This window comes from Fringilla coelebs (assembly GCF_963513975.1).
Source record: "Fringilla coelebs genome assembly, chromosome: 6".
Classification (NCBI taxonomy): Eukaryota; Metazoa; Chordata; class Aves; order Passeriformes; family Fringillidae; genus Fringilla; species Fringilla coelebs.
This window is the reverse complement of record NC_140034.1, coordinates 62,570,184-62,590,525: the sequence shown is the minus strand read 5'-3', so window position 1 is coordinate 62,590,525 and position 20,342 is coordinate 62,570,184. Positions and strand designations below refer to the sequence as shown.

The following is a 20,342-nucleotide window of genomic DNA, read 5'->3' as shown; positions in this document are numbered from 1 at the left end:
AAGTAACCAAGAATGATGGCTGAGGCAATTCTTACCAGGCCTCCCTCTCTAACACGCCTGATCCTGCAGATAAAAATAAATAGAGAAATGTGAGGCAGCATGAGAAATATCTAGTGTTACCTATTTAAGTGTTTAATTTGAGCTCTGCGAGATACTAAAATCTTTATTTTCTTAGACTGAGATTTCTTCATATTGAACTGGTTTCAGTCTTTAGGTGTAGGCAGCCTGAGTGTAGATTTTTATCCAGGTACTAAATAGCACATCATTATATATTTTTTTCCATTCTGGTTGAAAAAAAGGGTGTGGGAAGAAGCCAGCTACGCTGACCTCAAACACAGTTTATGGTCCAAAAATCTTCATGAGAAGTTTGGTACCCTTTTTGTGCTGTAATGAGAGAGCACAAACTCCCCATTAATATTGATTTGATTGGTATCAGAAGCAAAGGCTGCACCAAATTAATTAGAGGTAGCTCATTGTTACTTCTGATAATGGGCTGTTGAATTAGCGAAGCATCTTACAAGTCACTTTCAGATTGAAATAAACTTTTTTAGACAGGTATCTCTTTTGTGCAGTATCTGGAATTGGAAGGCTCAACAGAACAAAGGGAAATGCTGCAAATGAAAGCAATAAAGCCCTGTTTTATAAAGTCCTTTTGTCTCCTATCACTTTTCTTTCTCTCCCTCATTTCCTTCCTCTTATTAGGAGCTGCTGTCAAAGTGCATTTACTTATGGCAAGTGGTTCCCTTCGGAGCCCTGGGCTGGAGCTGCCGCATTTGCATGCAGGTGCTCCGTGGTGGGACACAGCTCTGGCCTGGCCTCTCCCCTGCCTGGTGGGCAGAGAGAGCTGCAATTGTGGGGACCTGGCCAGGCACTGAGAGTCTCCTCTTTGCTCTCCAGCGCGGCTCAGGCTCTTCCACAAGGTGGTAGCTTCCTCTGACTGTTAAAGGCAACACCTTCCCTTCCTTGAACTAAGCTTTGATTGATCCAGATTTTTTTTTTTTTTGCCTGTACAGTGGTTTATAATTTGGTTCTGCCTAGAAGCATAGACTATCAGATTCTCTTCCTAATATTGTCTAAAGACTTTTCAGAAATTGACAGGAAAAAATGTTTTACAGGGAACAGAGAGGGCCGGAGATTATGGTGAGAAATACTCAGTCTAGGATGTAATATAAAATCAGCAGTTACTTCTGGAAATAGATTTCTAAGGCAGAGTTCAAATGATCAGTCTAAGGTGCCATTAAATGGGATGAGAGAGAGTCAATAATAATTTTCATATTTTTAATACCTGCATTCAAAATATGTTAAATTAGATTGGCAACATGGGGCACTGGTTTTCATCACTTACCTATCTGGTTTTGCTCCCTAGGGGATCTGGCAAAGGTGGTCACTTGGACACAGCTCTGTGCCTGCAGCTGTAGGGTGCAGAAGGGGGAAGCCGTGGGGAGGAAGTGGCAGGAGCAGCAGCAGAGTGGGAGATTGGAAAGGTGATAACACAGGCCTTGGAAAGGGAGAGCAGCTTTGAGGAGGTGACCAGCTTGAATCAGGACAGTGGGTGAGGGGAGAGGGATGTGGCTGAGAGGGATGATGTGGGGACCGAGCCTGTGCTGGGAGCCAGCAGCCCCCGAGCACTAATCCTGTTCTGCTCTGAGGCTGCGTGCAAACTCTCTCTTTTTTTCTATGTGTCTGTTCTCATATTCATGAAATAGTGATAATGGCCGTTGTCTGCATCAAAGTGGCATCAGGAGGCTTAAAGTGCCATTGTAGTTCTGAAACAGCAGAGATGTGTTGACCTTCCTTTGGTCCCACAGCCGATAAATGCTTACCTCAGTGACAAATTAAGGGTTTGCTTTCTTCTTCCTGAGCTACCACAGCTATGAAAAGGGTTTGGACACCATCCTGTACTACAGCAGACTTGTTAGCTTAATTGCAATCGGGCTGCACAAGCAACAAAGGGCAGGATTCGCCTGACATGCCCTGTAGTACTAATGAAAATGGAAACATTTGAAGAAAAACAGAAGCTTTCAGGTCCTGCGTTAGGATTAACTCGCTCACTGATGTAACATTTTGCAGCAGACTTCTAAAACTGATCCAGATCTGTCAGGTCAGGTTTTGTGCTTGAGCTGATCATTCAGCGGGGAAACTTCACCTGTGTTTTAATTCATTCAGCCTAGAAATTATTTGAAAGATCATGGGAAGTCTGAATGTTACAGAAAATCGTTTTATAAAGCAAGGCTTCCCAGGGATGAACATAGATTTCCATCTGAATAAAGCTGCCAGCACATGATTCACAAGACCCCAGAGATTTTCCATTTGATAAAGCAGAATTATTGATCTCTGTTAGTACTCTAGAGAGATGAGATGAAAAGGTTTTCATTGTCTGGGCAGGACCAGTCCCAGAGAGCAAAGAGGATAAACACCAGTGTCACACAAACTCCCCAGACTCTGATGAGTGAGACACTTCGCTTTTGCTGTCTCAGAATATCCTACAGAGGCAAGTGCTGAAGACACAGAGCTGCAAAGAATTTATCTGTGGAGATAGATTTTTACACTGTTATTCAGTGAAGGGACTCTTTGCTGAATTTTACAGGAAGTCAGGCAAAGAGTGCTTGATCAGTGGCAGCTCACTACTACAGCAATTCAGAGAACTACCATGAGCAATTCCCTCATGGTAAAGTCACATATCCATGGCTAGAGCTGCCCTGTGCTTCTCGTGGGGCTGAATCACAAGGGAAGCAAATTATCCCTTTCAAGGCAGTGAGACCCTCCTCAAAACCTTGCTGGTGTTGTGGTAAAGGTCAGATGGGCCATAGAAAACGCAGGTTTGTAAATCCAAAAGCCCCACTAATAATGCTTAGAGAAACTGGGAAGTCAGCTCTTTTGCCAGAGCTCTTCAAAGCCTGAAGAGAACTTGTTGCTCTTGTATGAAGGGAGGTCTCATGGAGTGAAGCTGTGCTGCAGAGGGACTGTGAACACAGAGTGGTTTCTCAGCAGGGCACGAGCCCAAAGCTCCAAAAAGCATCACCTGATCTGTAGAGCAGACTAAAGCCTCCTAATGAACAGCCCTGTGCAAATACTGCATTTTAAAGTGGTGTACCCTATTGCTCCTTGTTTCTCACAGATATGCTGGGAATTTCCTTTTTAACAAACAATGCCGGTCTTGGTGCAAGATTGTTTCCATGACTAAAACTATGATGAGAGCATCAGCCTAGTATGGTTCCAGGAATAACCTACACATTCAGCTCTGCTCTGCCAAGAGCCCAGAGACTGGTTATTGAGATGAATGGTTTTGGTTAATGTGCACCACAAAGTAGGAAAAAAAGATGCCTATATATTTTAGATAGATAATTATCAAGAAATTGTGTATAAAGAATAATAATGTATGGTAGGGGAGCAGAAATATAAGCCTTGAACTTCCTATCCTGAAAATATAAATCACTGCAAGTTTTAAAGCACTTGCATGACTCATATGCAGAGGTCATAGACCAAATTTGCTGATGGAGGCAGGATGAAACAAATTCAGCTGCATTTTTATGATATTTTTCCTGCTGCTCTTAGCTTTTTATTTACCCAAAGTAATATAATTTTCCAGAGAAGTGTAACAGATCCAACATATGGAAGTGCTATCCAGTTCAGTGCTTAGGTGCAGAACTGAATGGGAACAGTGGTGTGTCAATAAATAGCTTACTGCACGTCAGGCAAAGTAGTCTCTCAGGAACCATACTGCCAGCTTGGCAGGATTCTGGGAACAGAATCTCCAGTGGAACAGGCACTGAATAGGGCCCAGCCTAGAGGAAATCCAACTCCAGTAACATGAACTCTAAATGGAAGGCAGAGAGAGAGTTACAAGAAAGAGGCACTTGTTAATGTGCAGGTCTATAAATCAAGGGGTTTTTCCTCTTGCTCTAGCACAAACTTTCAGCCAATTTAGTGCATCCCTGAAAGTCAGTACTTTTTCCACTTGAGAAATAATGACATAAAACTGAGCAAGCTATTTGGTAAACAATTGTGTTGCCTATTGCTGAGTAGTATTTTTGTGCCACGAGAGAAATCTGCAGGAGTTATGATTTAGGACTGATCTGCTTACTGGGTTTAAGTCAACAGAATCTTGCTGAGATTCTGTTGACTTTGAGGTTGTTTTTGTCTTTTCAGGAGCGTTGCTGATGTTTAGATTTTGATCCAGCATAGCTTAGAAAATGAGAGGAGGACTGTTCCTGCATTCAGTTTAAAATGTCAGCACACAGCAAGTCAAGAAGTCTGGCTCCAGGTGAAGGTTTTAGACCTGAATGTGTCACGATTTAATGGCAGGGAATGAGGCTGGCCCGTTAGGAGAGAGAGGCTGTGCTACTGAGTCTTCCAAGTGGTCCAATTTTGTGTGCATGTATGGTCGTAGTAAAGATTTTGTTTATGGTACGAGGCATAAAAAAGTGTGTGTATTTATAGGTATAACATCATTCTCTTTCTCCTGTGTGTTTAGGGAAAGATGGCCATGGGCCTGCCTGTGTTGAGTAACACTTGGATCTTGCAAGGTGTATTGCAAATAATAATAGGGTTCTGGGAGAGCTGGAGTTTCTCAGGTTCTTGTCAATGCATTTTTTGCCATATGTCAGTTATATTATAGGTGAACTGTGTCACATCAGTAGTATTTTATTTTTCAAGAGTCTAATTTTCTTGCATTTGCCACCTAGATCTAGCTGGGATTGACCCTTTAAAATTACTTTTGTCAGCATTCACGTGTTATTTGGGAAGGACACTGCTTTGATTTCCAAGTCTGAAAACATAACTCTGGTATCTACCTTCTCTCTTTGCATCACACAGCCTGTGCTGGAATTCTTCTCTTTTGGATTTTAGCCCTGGTGAGTGGAGAGGAGAGGTTAAATGTCACCCATACCCTCAGTGCCACCCCTGAAGCCCCACGTGGCAGGCTCATGGCATCCTCTGGAGGGCAGGGGAAGGCACAAGGGCAGTTTGGAGACAGCTCTGTCCTCACTGCAGTTACACCAATAGATCCCCACTGCCAGGGATCTCACCTGTAATTTCTTGGTAAATGAGCACTTTGTGTGACTCCCAGTTTATATGACTCTTGTTTCTGCTTATGTATAACATGCAAGGTCTGTCATCTTTTATTCCATTTACATGATTCCTGGCATTTTAAATTCAGGTAGATTAGATTTAGACTTTTTGTAATGAATCTGCATCATTTTGTGTTCTGCTTGCTCCTGAAATAGCCTGGGGGAACCTGATAGACACAATTTATGTGTATCATTTAGAGGCATAAGAAAGCATCTGATTGATTTAGTCTTTCTTTTGTTAGCTCTTTCCTATCATTCTAATCATCATTTTACTGTAGCATTACACTATTGAGGAAGGTATGGGTTTTCAAAGGCAGGATGCTTCCATATTTAGAAGTGGTGATGCTTAAAGGAAAATGGTTTGGAGGTCTTTGCAGCAGATTCTCTGCTACTTCTGGTGCAGCTCATATCGTAGTTTGCAAGGTAGAAAGATGCCTGGCATTTATTTCACCAACAGAACTTTAACTAATTCATTTTTTGTATTATTTCCTGAGTTCAGCAGAATATGCTGTGGGTGGGATGCTTCTGTGCAGCACTGAGCTCTGCTGCTGCCCAGCTGTTGGTGTGAAGGCAGAGCTGGGTGCTGATGCTGCAGCACATTTCCCGTGGCAAAGGGGAAGAGGGACTGATGAGATCTGGCAATGTTTGTTTCTGTGCTGCTGGGATGCTTGGAGTCTTCCACGTGGCTCTTAGCCTCTGTCACTTTTACACAGAGCATGGCAAAGGAGACAGAAGCATTAAGGACCTGACCCTGTAATTTTCCAGTTGGAATCAATCAGTGTAAACAGTAAGATGAATTCTCTTCTGATATCAGTCATGCTCTTCTGTTGGCTTTAGTAAGGCTGTGCCCATTTGCAGTAGCTGAGAATTAAGCAGTTGCTCTCCTCCCAGCCTTTCTGATGACTTAACATCATTTTTGAAACATTAAAGTCCTGTTTCAGGTCTGGGTTGTTTGCTTATGTGTTTAAATTGAAGGCTTGTCAGTTCTCATGGGACCAGCACTCTGAAGAAGATCCACGAGTGAGGTTAGGTAAAACTGTGGGTTTTTTCCCTACTACTATCTGGATTTTCTCAGAACCTAGATAATTTTATCCCATTTGCATCAAACATGCAGGTAACTTTAGAATCCTGCATCTGTATTGTTTCTAGGGAAGCAAAATAAAATTACAAATGACAGTAATTGACATTACATGCTTTAATTGAATTTCCTCCTCTGTGAACCAAAACCTTTTAACCAAGTATTGCAGTGCTATTTCTGTATTTATTTGTTACATGGGTTAATGTGCTATGTGGCAGATCCAGTATTTATCCATTTTCACAAATTAAGCTATCAGTGTCATGTTGCCTTTGAATTGTTTCCTGTATTGATGGCCAAAAGGGCTTGAATAAGACTTTAGTCCTCCCTGGCTATATTTCTGTTTTTACAAAGCTGAAAATTGCAGGGTTGACAATGAGCCCTTAGGAACAGTTTGGGAAACTCGAGGCCCAAAGCATCTTCCCAGCGTGCTGGGTTTTCTCCCTGCAGTGATCTCTGCTAAGGGAAGGGAGGAGTGCACAGGCTTTTGGAAAGGTGATGCTGTTATATTACAGGAATTAGAAATCAAGCTCTGCTTGAGTTTATGTTTGTGGCAAGTGAAAATGAATTACAGAGAGAAGGAGTAGAAATTCCTCTACTGTGTCCCCAAGCTGTGTACTTCAGACCTGCTGAAGTTTTCCACTTCTTGCCATGTTATACCCTCTGAGGAAAGAGCTCTGCTTTAGCTAATTTGCAGCCTTCTTACCCTGCCTACTACCTGGGCATGATCTTTTGTCTGCTTCTGTAGGTATAAAAACTCAGCATAAAAGAAACAAATTTCATTTACTATTTTTTGTAAAGTAACTGCTTTTGTGCATGCAAAAAAATACCATCTTATGAACAGATGTAAATAATCACTTATAAAATAAGTGATTGAATTGATGATGCAGGTAGCTGTGACTTCAGACTTCATGAATTTTCTTAATTTATAGTAATTTTCAGCATCCTTCTTGACATTTCAAGTGAAACATGTTTTCCTTTAGCTGTACTTGTATCCCAAACAGGATTGCCATAATAAAGTATGTGGGACACTTATGATTCTATTCAGAAATTAAGAAAAGGAAAGCTTGGTAAAGAACCACCAGCTCAGTATTGTTTGTAATTGAATGCTGTTTTTCAGCAGCCCAGCAATGCAGGTTTTCAGTGCCAGAAGGCAGTGGGACTCCAGGAGGCAGAATGGGAGCCCCATTACTGCTTGTGAGTGCAGCATGAAATAGAAATGTTGGAAGGGAAGGCTGCTTTTAGGAGTGACCCAAAAGCTGCAGACCTGTGTGTACCAGAGCCTCCTTAGAACTGGCAAAGAATGTGGTGTCAGAACACTGACAAGAACTTGGAGGCTTTTTCTGCAAGGAGTCCCATCTGATAGGAAACCTGGGGGAGGAATGTTGTGTAGCACAGCTGAATGACCCTAGACAGTAAATACCACTCCATTCTCCATCCTTGTCTTTGGCACAGGTATTTTAAATGGAGTTCCATTGGAAATGAGAAATGTAACTACTTTCCATGACTTAGAAATGAGCCAGGGATGTGTCACTTCCCCCCTCCTGCTCCAAGGTGAAACAAGCACTCAGACATTTTATAGCTTCTGAAAAGTTTTATTCTGTAGAAAACTTTACAGGAATTCAATTTTTAGCCCAAGTAAGTAATTGCTTTAGATTATATTTTCATTACTGTCCCCCTTTGGAAGAGCCCATAGACCATAAAACTAGTTTATTTCTTACCAGTAGTTTATTATTTTTTTGATGGCTCATACCTCTCCTTTCCTCCGCTTTTTATATGCTTTTGCCTGTTTCAGGGCTTAGTCCTTGTTCCATGTGAGTGTTGCTAATTATTTCAGTAGGGAAGTATTTGTGGAGAAAAGAATGCTGTGATCAGGATCTGAATTTGGTAATATTTGGTAATATCATACATGCATCTTGATTCAGAGAACAGGATTCAAGTAACTCCTCTTCATCAGACTTTGTTTCACAAGAATAGAAACTAAAACAAAACCAAAACAAACAAAAAAAAAAAAAAAGAAAGAAAGAAAAAAAAAGAAAATTTTCCCATCAAATGTTGCAGTGTCTATGCATAGACTTTTCCTATGCTTTGAGGGGACCTGTGACTTTATTCAGTTACAAGGGGAAAAGGTACAAATTACTCAGAACAGAAACAGACTGGGATTGCTGAAAACGTGTGTTTTGCACTTGCCCTTTGAGCACTTTGTTTAGCTGTATGACTGATAACAAAAGCACACAATCAAAACTGCATCCCAGCCTTCAGAACACAACTCACCAAGCTGCAAAAAGCAGATTTAGTTTCTTTTGCAGATGGTCTATGAGTCTCATGTGGCATCATATTAAATTATATAGGCAGTCAGTCGCTCGTTCTGGAGCGATGCTCTGAGCCAGGAGTTGTGATGTGCTTGGACCATTCTGGTGCAAAACAGGCTCGAAAGCTAAACCAGCTCCTCTGAAGAGCAGCAGCACAGGGCCCTGCCAGGGGCTCCCAGCACCTCAAGGACTGCACTTCCTCTGGGATGCACTATGAGGGTGGCCCAGCGACCCTATGATGGGCTGTGGAGCATTTTGCCCTAAAGGTAGGAGCCCAGAGCGACCCATCTGGTTGTTTTGCTTTTCTGGTTATTGCTTTCTGACCCGGTATTTTTACAATGGGAGTTATTTTTGGTTTGCAATATTTTGAAGATAAGAATGGGAGTTTATTTCCTTCTTACTCCTGTCAGACTTAGTTTTTCCTGGGTAAAAGAAGACGAAAATACAGCAGTCTGTTAATATTTAATGTTATTCCGTGAAAGTATTTCTCAGTATGAAACAGAATTAGCTGTTTCATCCTGTGATTGATGTTTCATAAGATTATGTGTTTCTGTTAGCTTCAGTTTGGTACAAATGCAGTCTTTGGGTAACGCTGGCTCCAGTGTGAACATAGTGATTTTTATCAGCTGGATTTCCACTCAGGGCAAGTTTTCATTTGTAGTCAAAAGCATGCTTGGGATAGCAATTTTCAAATGGACTATGTGTTATGCAGTCAGTAAGTTTGAATATTCATGCTTATTAAAATGAAAACCTCATGGCACTATGCACTTTCTAAGAGGAGCAGTAACACAAACTCACAGCATCAAAGCTGAAGGCTGCAGAGTATTTCTGGGAAGCTCCAAATGTGTTAGTGCCATAGAGTAAAACCCATTTGAGGTTATTTACATTGATGATTGAGCTGCAGGTTTAGGTATGCCCACCTGCGAAGTGGGACAGGAAATACAGCCGCAGGCACTGGTTCTGTGACTGTTAGTCACGATGAAATTGATGCATTGGCAATGACAGCAACCCAGGAAATGCATTTAACAGGTAGGAGTTCACCCAGGGATGTCTCCCTTGTCTGACAGCTCTTGACAGGGGCTTGCAAGTGCCGCTCCGAAATTCCAGCGTGTGTGAGATCTCTTGGAAGAGACAGTGGCAGTGCAGGTCAGAGCTGGGGCTTTACCCTGGTCTCCACAGAAACACCTCAGTCAGATGAACAGTTCAGTCAGGTGTTTGTTTTAGACAGGGCATTTGGAAGTTGGAGCAGCTGTTTGATTTTATAAGGAAATAAGCAAAATTAGGAATGCACGGAGGGTACCAGGCAGGGCCCATGAAGGGCAAGCCACAGGGCTGACAGAAAATCATTGCTACTGGTTTATATGGAAAAAGGGGTGTTTTCTTTGCCATGTCAGGGGTTTGGAAAGCAAAGCTACAGGTATTCCTGTCTGCTCTGTCAGGCTAATGTAACATTACAGATGAGCTTCTAAGGCTGTATTTTAAGTGCTAGTCTTCCATTTTACAAGTTCAGTTTGTTTTCAGAAAGGAAACATGTAGATTAATTCCTTAAACTAGAATTGTGATTTTTTTTCTATGCTGCAGAATGAGGATACTGCTGTTTTTCTTCTGTTAAATGAATTATTTCTGATTAAGGGATTTGAAAACCTAGGCTGGAAAGTGTTGATTTATTTCCTGTGCAAATTGAGAACAAATTCTGCTTTCCTAAGCCAAACACAATTTCTAGGTTGTGCTACCAAAGTCCTGTCTTGCATCATCATCTTACACTTTTGTGTAAATGTGTTTTAGGAGGATAGCACAGCCACACTATTGATCACACCACACTGTGATTTATGCCAGCTGACCAAAGTCCTCCCTCTAGCCAGGGGTTTTCACAGACAGCCCTGACGTATCCCTTCTCATCCCTGAGCTAGCCCCTAGGGCTGTATGGCTGGGAGAAGCTGGGGGCTCCACACATATCAGTGTGCAACTTGGCAATGCACACTCATGTGACATAAGGAGCTTTCCCTTTTCCCAGGTCAAAGCCTGAAGCTTTTCTGCTGACAAATTCACATTAGCTTCTATGTTGGCCATGAGAGCCCTGAAGGGCAGTTCAGTCTTCAGGATGCTGGAAGATACATTTCTTCCATTTGAAGGTTTCATTTGCAGCCTTTTACCAAATTCATCCCCTTTTCTTTCAGAATGTAGTTGGGTTTCTGTTGATCCAGCCAAAGCCACAGCCTGTTTTTGCCATGTTGAAGGCCTCTGTGTAGGTCCCAATTCCCAAATTAGATCCTGATTCTGTCCTTGACTCCAATAAACTCCAATTCCCTGGGACATATTGCAGAGACTTTAAGAAACCATCTGTGTGTTAGGCACAAATATTAAACATAGCAAGAAATTGAAAATCTTTAAAGTCAAGGAGGAAAACAGAATTAGATGTTGCAAGTAGGTTCTGCTGCTGAATTTGAGAACCAGGGTTAGATACTCAGGATTGACACAGAAAGCAAAAAGTGGACTGCAAGCTACCAGTTATGCAAATAATTAATATATCTACATATTTGTATTTGTTATTACTCTGATTTCTTCAGGTCACTTTTATCCCATCTTTCTTGTGTTTGCTGCTTCTCCAGCCTTGGCGTCAACCCTAAAGTTCATCCTGGTTGATTTTGATAGTAAAGAAAGATCTTGAAGCATGAGAAGCTCGCATAAGATACTAATGTGGTTTTGGTTTTTTTGGGTTTTTTCTTTCTGGGATGTAGAAATGCTTGGCCACTTTTAAAAAATCTGTTAATTCTTTGTCACAGAGTCTCTCCTTGTAGATGATGAGTTGCTTATCTCAAAACACAAGTAGTTCTAGTAACTGCAGTTTGAAAATGGGGACAGTGTGTGACACATCAACCAGTTTATAGTCTCTGAGAAGGAGCTTTAACTTTCCAGTAAAAGTAGTAATTTTTCTATTTCTTTCAAGAAAAAGCACTCATCTAGATTACTGAGATGCAGTGGGTCTCTCTTAACTTTTCTCCTTCAGGAACAAGCCTTATATACACAAGAAAAAAGAGCAAGAAATTCAGGAAATCCTCAGCTTGCTACTAGTGTGCCCTCACATTCCTGAGAACTATTTTTGGGTTTTCTCTTAGGGATAGCTAGAACTTGTTGAGCTGGGAAAGACTTCTTGGAACAGATCCTTGGTTTTGTCTTCTCTGCGTGAGCACTTCTTGTTGATGTTGGAATAGCTGCTCTTGGTTGGTTGGTGATTCACAAAATGAGGCAAGTCAGCCCTGTAAAATCTGCTTCTCCACTCCACAAAGTTTGAAAAAAATGGTTGCAGCAAGCTGGTGAGCATGTAAGAAGAACAATTGCCTCCACTTGCACCCGAGAGGTCCATCTGCCTCTCCTCTGGCTATTGACTACCTGCAGATTTGTTGTAACTTGAGAAATATCAAAACGTCAGTGAGGAGGATACAAACCCTTTCCCTTCTTCTCTGGATGGCCCCAAGTACTCTGTGTTGTTCTGGGATCCCTCAGTAAATCCGTTCAGAGATCTCTCAGTAAGCTGGAAATCTTAGCTGACAGAGGATTTGTTTCCATGAAGTACTTTGCTGTCAGAGGATTTGCTTCAATAAAGTATTTTGCATGTAGGGATACCACGTGCAGACCAGCTAACAACCTGCATATTTCTGTTGCACAAACACCTTACCAAAGCATATTTGGAGTTTGTTTTGGGATCAGATTCCACACAGCACATTTTGATAAGAAGTTGGAATGGTCTCAGCATTTCTCATATGCATGGTTTGTTCTTCAGTGGGAATAAGAACCAGCATCAATTGAACTCTTGTCTGTATTTGTTCCCAAAATTGCTTTTTGGGATTCTTCAGTAGGGTTTTAAACACGCCTGTAGGGTGACAGAATTTTCAAAATGTCTGCAGATACTGCTTAGGTATTTTGAAAGATGTGTTGAGAGGATGTGTAGAAGGAATGAATGGAATGATTGGCATCTGTGTTAGCTTGGCACTTCACTGCTAATTACCTCTTAGAAACTAGAGGGAAATTCTGAGAAAGAGCCTTCATCCCAAATGAAATGAGAAAGCGTGGAAGGCTTAATGAAGCTGGCAAAAGAGAATCACTTGTACTCTTCTCAAAAAGGACTGAGTTTGCTTCCTGATTTGTTGTTTTTTACCTACCCAAACCAGACATCTGTCTGTCTGTGGAGGTTTTTTTTCCCTGCCAATTCCAAAAAGAGAAAGGAACAGCAAACTAGTCACTGAGGTACTTGAGCGTGGCTTTGGACTTCAGAGAAAGTTCAAGGCAAAAGGCATTTAATTTGTTTTGCATACATGAAAATCAAATCATAGCATTTCTCCCATCTTTTATTGTGAACGGCATTACTCCTGTTCCTTTTGTGTGCATGCCATGTTTGGTTTAATGGAGAAATGAGAAAAGAAAATAGATTCTTCTTTGGAGACTGAGTACTAATGCAGAAACATTAAAGGCAGGCACATTGTTGTCAGCCAGTTTGCATATTTATTTACTTTTACAAATGGTTGGCTTGGAGTCAGCAGTTAATGGAATGAGAATGATGTTCCTGTACAGATCATTTCCTGAGAAACATTTTCAATTACAAACATATCTCTGCTTTTCTTCCCTCATTTGTTATGTCTTGGAGAATAAATGGGGAGTAGCATTTACAACTTAAGGTTTATGTTCTGAAGACAATTTTAACAATGATCCCCACATAAAAAGGCCCTTTTGTAGTTGCAGACATATGTTTATGATGTTTTGTGCTGTGAATATCAAATTTCTGGTGGACGCTGTGTCACACTCTGCAAACTTGTAAACATCTATAAATCCATTGGATCATTTTAGTACCATGTGTAATGCAGATTTATTGTCTTTTGTGTGGATTTCTTTTGTTTCAGAGTTAAAGCTGAGCTGCCAGAATCCATGTTTAATGAATTATGTATTGCAGAAAATTAGGCAGTACTATTTTAGATTAATATTTTCTTTTCCCTTTGTGGTCGTATTGGATGCACATGCACAGGTATTAGAAATTAACATTTTGGATAGATGGCCCAGAAAGCAATTATGTAAGCTTCCTTGACTAAATAGTATAATTCTATAGAAGCCTGAGCTATGACTTTTTGAAAATGTTTTTGTCTTCTTTTTTTTCCTCTCATTCTCTAGCTGTCTTAAGTAATTTTGGTTAGTTCTCTCATTTACCAGTACAAATCCAGAATTACCCCACCAGAATTACATCAGAGGGAGCAGGAGTCATGCTGAGCCAGTGAGCTGGTAAATCAGCACAAATCCACTGAGATCTGTGTGGATACAGTCATTTACACTCAAGTCTGCATTACAGGCTATCAAGGCAGTAGAAGAACTAAAGCTGCTGTTGTGCACGAGTGGTTACAAAAGCAAACCATCGAGGTCATGGGCATTTACCAGAAATTTGCACCCAATAAAGGGAATGTGAAACCAAAACCCTTTCATCTAATTTTGGCTCAGCTATAATTGAGTGCTTGTCTTATACAAGAGCAGTAAAGACATTTCGTGCTGAAAATCAGCATTTTTTTCTAAACTGGCTGTAATTTCTGGCTACATATCTAAATGTATGTAGCATAGGCATGCATGTTTGAATGTGGGCATGTATACAAATATCCAGGGTTATTATGGCAATATGATGTCTGTAGCTAGCCTTCCAAATGGTGCTTGTTCCAGGAAAAAATAGCTTAAGATAGAGACATGACATGTAAAGCTGCTGCCTACTGTGGCAGTTTAAAATATCAGGGAGATTTTGACTTTCTTATAGAAAGCTTAAACTCTTGGAGTCATGCGAATGTCAGCAAATCTCAGCCTCCACAAAAAAACCCCAAAAAACAACAACCAAACCAAACAAAAAAAACCCAACCCAATGTATGTGAATCCTTAAAAATGCTGAGAAGCTTGAGTGGAAAACCCTTATGCTAGAGAAAGAAAGGCAATTGAAGACCTGCAGAAATGTTATGTAGCTGTATATGCATCTATCTAAACCTCCTGGATTTGAAAGATTGAGGTTAGGAGCAGTGTGGCATTGTGCTCCTCCAAAATGATGGTTTGGTTCTAGTTAGTTGCCCGATTTCAAGATTCATCCATTCCTGTCGTAGCACTTCAGTAATTTTAATTTTGTAAGTACAGAACCAGTTACATGGGGAGGACATGGCTGCAGCACTCCGAGGAGAGGCTGTTTTACTCTGCATCTTGCTATATTTGTTTCACGATTCTTCTGATGGATATAAAATACATCTAAACCACAGAGAGTGCACTGGGTGATGTGGCATTGCTGAGCTCAGTTAAATAATGAGATGTGTTGCATTCAAATCAGAATAACTCTAAGCCCTGAATACTAAATAGGGCAGCAAAAAGCCTTCCAGCACACAAAATAAATGAGTAAAAAACCCAAATGAAACTGTCTAATAAATACAATGTGGAGCAACAGGCTGCATGTACTGGAGGAATTAAGGCAATTTGAAGCGTATGGGCAGTGCTGCATCTCAGCTGTGCAGCTCCAAGGGCAGTTGGATGCACACATCCCTGGGCAGGCTCTGGCTCGGAGCACACGCCTGCATTTGATAGCACAGGTTTATGGCCTCGTAATCCTAGAGCATCTGAAACAGTAAGAATTCCATCCAGCCTAAAATAGCTGCTGTAGTTACTGTTGATACAGGCTCGAGGGCTCCCCGGCTCCAGGGCCAAATTTGGTGCTGGCATGATGGGAGGAAGTCTGTTGACAGCTGATAGCAGTGGAGTTGCACTTGATTACATCACAAGAAATTTGGCACGTGGAGCTGAATCAGAAGTCTGAGCAGAAATGTCCATTCCTCATCCAGAGTTAAAACTGGGACTTCCACATTGCCAATCCACAGAGATTTGTCTGGCCCAGATGTAGCTGTTGCTTTTCAGGGTCTTGCTTTAAAAGTGCATTCCCCCAGCTCCACTCAGCATGGTGACTGAAAAAAAACCCTGAAGGGCTGGATGTTGCTGTCATGCACAAAGGGATGAAGTCCCTAATCTTCCCAATGTCAGCATGGTGAGCTGATGAGCTGGACTGGATGTGGGTCACAGCACAGGGTGAGGACACAAAGGGGTCTGAGCTCTGACTGCTGGCCTTGTGCAGTGGCCAGGCACACCCCGTGCCCAGCACACAGCCCTTCACAGGAGCTGACACAGCTCCCAGTGCTCTGCTCTGGCTCCTGGCAGCCTGTGTGGTAGAGAGGAGCTGCTGCAGGTACCTGCCATCCCCTCCTCCCTTCCTGGTGCCTTACACTGTAAGGCTTGGAGTGCAGCTCTTACTGATGCTCCAAAGCCACTCCTCACAGTATTTCAAGAAATTAGATTATGTTGTGTTAATTTCTGCTGCTGCAAAAATTGCCCCAATACTGTGTTCTTTCTTTCTTATTAAAATACTAAGTTGCTGAAGTGATTTCCATGAAAATGAATTGAAACAAATTAATGAGAAGCAGCTGAAAAATGGACTCCTCTGCTGAAACTGTGGTGTGCAAACTCTTAACCTCAATCGCATATTTGTGGTTGCTCTATAAACACCTAAGTGTATAGCAGTGATTTGTCATGGTATTTTTTTGATGGAAAATCTTAGAAAGTGAGGCTATACTACATAAGACGTTTTCTCTCAGTTTAATACAGCTTGATATAATGCACGTGCTTACCTGCTCCATTTAGTGGTATTACTAATCTGCAGTTAAATCTCTGCTTTTCAGTAGTGGGAAAGAAATGAAAAAGATGCTGTCAGGCTCAGGGTTTCTCCATCATGTTTTCTGCTTTTGGGGGACAGGAGGGCAGGAGGAGCCTTTATTAGGGGACTAATACCAGCCTGGGGCATGGGTTTTGCACTGTAGAAAGCAGAGGTGAGGAGGAGCTGTCCTCTCTAAAAGCTGGATCCATCTGGGCTCTTTGGATCATCTGGAGGTGTGCTAGGTGCAAATGGCTCTGGCAGGTGAGCAAAGTGTCTGTGCTTACAGCTGTGTACAGAAAGCAGAGCTTAGCCCCTGCTGGGCAGTAAATATATCACTTGCATTCTAGAACACGTCAATGTTTTAGTTCCCCATGTATGTTTCTTATTGTCTCATTTCTGATTTTTGTTCACTTTTCACACAAAGGTGTGGCAGGAGTTTGTTTGCTTTCTCTTATTTTCTCTGAGAATATGATGGAGGTCATGTTATTAAAGGTAGAGTGTTGTGCATGTTAGAGGACAGGTATGGCAAGGTTCAGTGGGCCTTGTAAAGAATTCCTTACACAACCCTCCACCTTGGAAGGTCCACTCAGTCTCCCTGGAGAATTGTCAGCAAGCTCTGCCAGCGAGCTGCTCCCTGGAGAGAGGAACCAAAAGCTTTCACTACTGTCCTTCACTTGGAGAACGAGCTGACTGCTTTCTCCAGTGTGTCTCACCCAAGCAGAGCCTCCAGCCCTTTGGGACAGGAGAGCTCAGTGGAGGCAGTTGGCTTGAACAGATTTTATTTACTGTGCTCCCCCTTGGGACTGATGTGAAAAAAATCCCCACGTTTTCTGCCTAGGAAGCTTTGTGTGTAGTCCTCCATGAGCTAAACGTTTCAGAGCAGAAAGACCTCCACAGGGAAGTTTTCTACCCACTGACATTTGCCCATAACCATTTTGAATCAAAAAAAAAAAAAAAAAAAATCAAAGAGGTTAATGAAACCAAGAAACCAACAGTGATTTTCTCCAAGGATTGCAAGCAGTTTCAACAATTGTCATTACTTAATGTGCAGGCAGTTCCCGAGATTGTACATGCTAGACCAGCTTCATCCTTGCTATAACTCCTCAGAACTCACTGGAGTTACATGAGGGATTAATTTGGTCCATTGCTTTCAGCCATCAGTTTAGAGAATATACAACAATCGAGGGAACTGTTATTGTCAGCATCGGTTTATGACTCTTCAGAGCCGCTCAGGATTTGTCTGTTACAGACACATAAGCTGGGTGAGTGTATGGAGTGAAGTTACGGGTTCAGTGTTGAAGGTAGTGGATTTTTCAGTCATTTTTGTACCATTTAAAGTAATAAACACTCTAGCAGCCATTACTGCTGTGAGTCTTACACAGATCCTTGAAGCATGCACGGAAACATTTCATCTGGCAGACCACAAAACATTTCATGGAGCATAGAAAATATTTGTAAATTTCTAAGTCCTGTTATCACACCAGCTGACTGATGATCGCAGTGTTCGTGGGAATTTAGCTGCACTAACTGCACCAAGGCTGCCGTATGAGACAAAACAGAAGATCTTTAGAGTAGTTCTCTGTTTTCTTAGAAACCAATTTGTCTCTGTGATTTTCAGAATAACCTGAGGAAAGCGTCAGCTGGTAAATCTGAATTGTTGGAGGGTGAGTCTTGCATCTGCACATCAGTCAGATGTTTCAGTACCTGTCAGAAGCTGTGGACAGCTGCCTGAATCTTTAGGCCATATGTAGGATTGTTGGATGAAGTTATTTAAGTGTAAACTGTGAACAGATGAGCTAACAACTAGTTCTGGCTGGAAATTGAGTGGTCAGAGCAGCATTACTGCCTGGTGATGGCTAAGACAGTGAGCCCCTTTCCTGGTTTGGTAACTCAGCTTTGCACTGATTGCTCACAAAGCAAGGTACAAACTTGTGTGATCCCGCTCTGGTTCCCTCCCTGCTCAGTGCTGGGAGCTCTTGCACAGCACACCATGGTGTGTTGGCTTGCTGGTATTTCTTGCCCTGTGTTAGAGAGGTGTGTTTGGGCACTGAAGGGAGGGTTTTGTCTTTGCAACCTATTAAAGTTTGGGTCATCCAGAGGAATGAACAAAGTTGCTCTGGCCTGTACTGGGTACACAACAGGCTTCCCTTTACATCACTTCTCTGGATCTTTCTGGTCTTTTCTTCTCAAGAACATTGATTTTTGAAGAATTTGGGGACTTTGGCTGGGTAAGATCTTGTCCATGTTTACTGACAACATCTCCAAACTGTGGGGTCTTGGATTACTTCCGCATTTCCAAGTCCAAGTTCTTTTTCACCCTGCACCGACTCCACACTAAGGCAACCCTTCTGAGGGTTCATCATCCTGCACTGTGTCTTGCTGCTGTGATTTCTGCTGAGGAAAGGCCAAGAACACAGGCCAGAGGCATCCTGCAGCCTGCTCCAGCTGGACAGTGCAGACCCCTCAGCATCCTGGGCGGCAGAATGTGCTGTGTGCTGCACCTTCAGCCTGGAATGGTTCCTCAGCCTGGTGATTCCTGGCTGGGTGGGTGCACAGCCACACCAGTTCTTCCCAAGGAGCTCAACTTGAAGCATCTCCAGAGCCACGGTGACACACTGAGAGCTATAACCATCTCCCTCAGCTGAAATGATTCATTAGTGTTAAAATGTCAGGACCATTAACATGCAAGTGAGCCTTTTAAAAATTTGAGGACAATGGGCCATGTCCTGGAAAAGATTTGAGGTAATTGTGTTGGTTCCAGCACCATTATCCATGAAAAATGTACTCATACAAGTAAAGGTTTGTTGGCTGGGCCTCCCATTTTTGTTAGCTTTACTTTATTGCTGTAATTACACATAGTGGCTTATCTAATGGAGTCATGTTCTTATAAAGAAACTAAGACAATTAATGCTACTTTTAGTGAGAGTGAAAGAGTAAGTAAAATTAAATTGAAATTTGACCAAGCTTTTCTTGTTTTTATTTCCTAGTGTCTGAATTACAGGAAGAAGGAATAAATGCCATTAACTTACCTCTCAGTCCCATTCCATTCGAACTAGACCCCGAGGACACTATGCTAGGTAATTCAGTAGAATTTTACATCTCAACATGAAAACTTGATGTGAAATGAAGTGTTGGGCTTGGGATAGTTTCTGATGTTTTTCTTTTAAACCTTCCAGAGGAAAATGAAGTCCGAACAATGGTGGATCCAAATTCGAGAAATGATCCCAAATTGCAAGAACTAATGAAGGTAATGAAAGCATGTAAACCCTGTCAGGAAAGTGGAACTATTTTTTAATGCCATCCCTGCCTCTTTCACTTGAACACTTGAAAGCACTCTGTTAGATATTAATTAGTTGGAACCACATGGTGCATACATCCCAGTGAAATGGGGAGGGCATTTGTGGCAGTATCTTTCTCTAGATGCAGCACAGGGAGACTTAAAAATTTCTGTTAAAATCTTGAGTCCAGAGTCTCAGTCCCATCCCACCCCCAACTGAAGATCACGCTGGTCTTCCCTCGTCTTTGTGATTCTTGGGGTTAGAATTTTAGCAGCATTCTTCATTAAAATCAACTTCAGCGCCTTTAACGCAATAAGATGTTAAAATGCTACTGAAAGCAAGGGAAAGATTTCACTCCAGAAGATACTGCATGAATTAGTGTTTGTCTAGACCTTGTGGTGTGTGTCCTCTTTACTGGTGCACAGCCACCTCAGGTGAGTCCTTCCTGAATCTTTCCTGTTTGCTCCTGAAGGTATGGCAGACTGTATTTGCAGCTTTGGTATTCTTTCTGCTAAGAAAAATGACATGTGGTTTAAATTGCAAATGAATGGTGTATAACACTGCCAAATTTGTGTTTCCCACATAGGTATTAATTGACTGGATTAATGATGTGTTGGTAGGAGAGAGGATTATTGTGAAAGACTTGGCTGAAGACCTGTATGATGGACAAGTACTGCAGAAATTATTTGGTAAGAAAAAATACACGTGCACAGTGTTAGAGCACTTTGTCAAGAAGTGGATCTCTTGTTCCTGCCCAGGAGCCTCGGTATCATCTTACATTTATGCCACTAAGTGATATAAAAATAGCATTGTGTTATGAGACCCCTGAGCCCTCGTGGCTGCAGTGCAGTGTGTGGTGCTCTGCAGCTGATGAGAACAGCACAAACCTACCTGGGCTGCTGC

At 41.9% G+C, this 20,342-nt stretch overlaps 1 protein-coding gene across 1 annotated transcript in view; it reads left to right on the top strand.

The window, feature by feature from the left end:
- PARVA (parvin alpha) overlaps positions 1-20,342 on the top strand; it is a 62,614-nt gene that overhangs the window by 20,313 nt on the left and 21,959 nt on the right. The window contains exons 2-4 of the mRNA XM_084208530.1: positions 19,149-19,238; positions 19,338-19,408; positions 20,026-20,128. Coding sequence (XP_084064656.1) covers positions 19,149-19,238; positions 19,338-19,408; positions 20,026-20,128 — 264 coding nt within the window. The remainder of the gene's footprint in view (positions 1-19,148; positions 19,239-19,337; positions 19,409-20,025; positions 20,129-20,342) is intronic.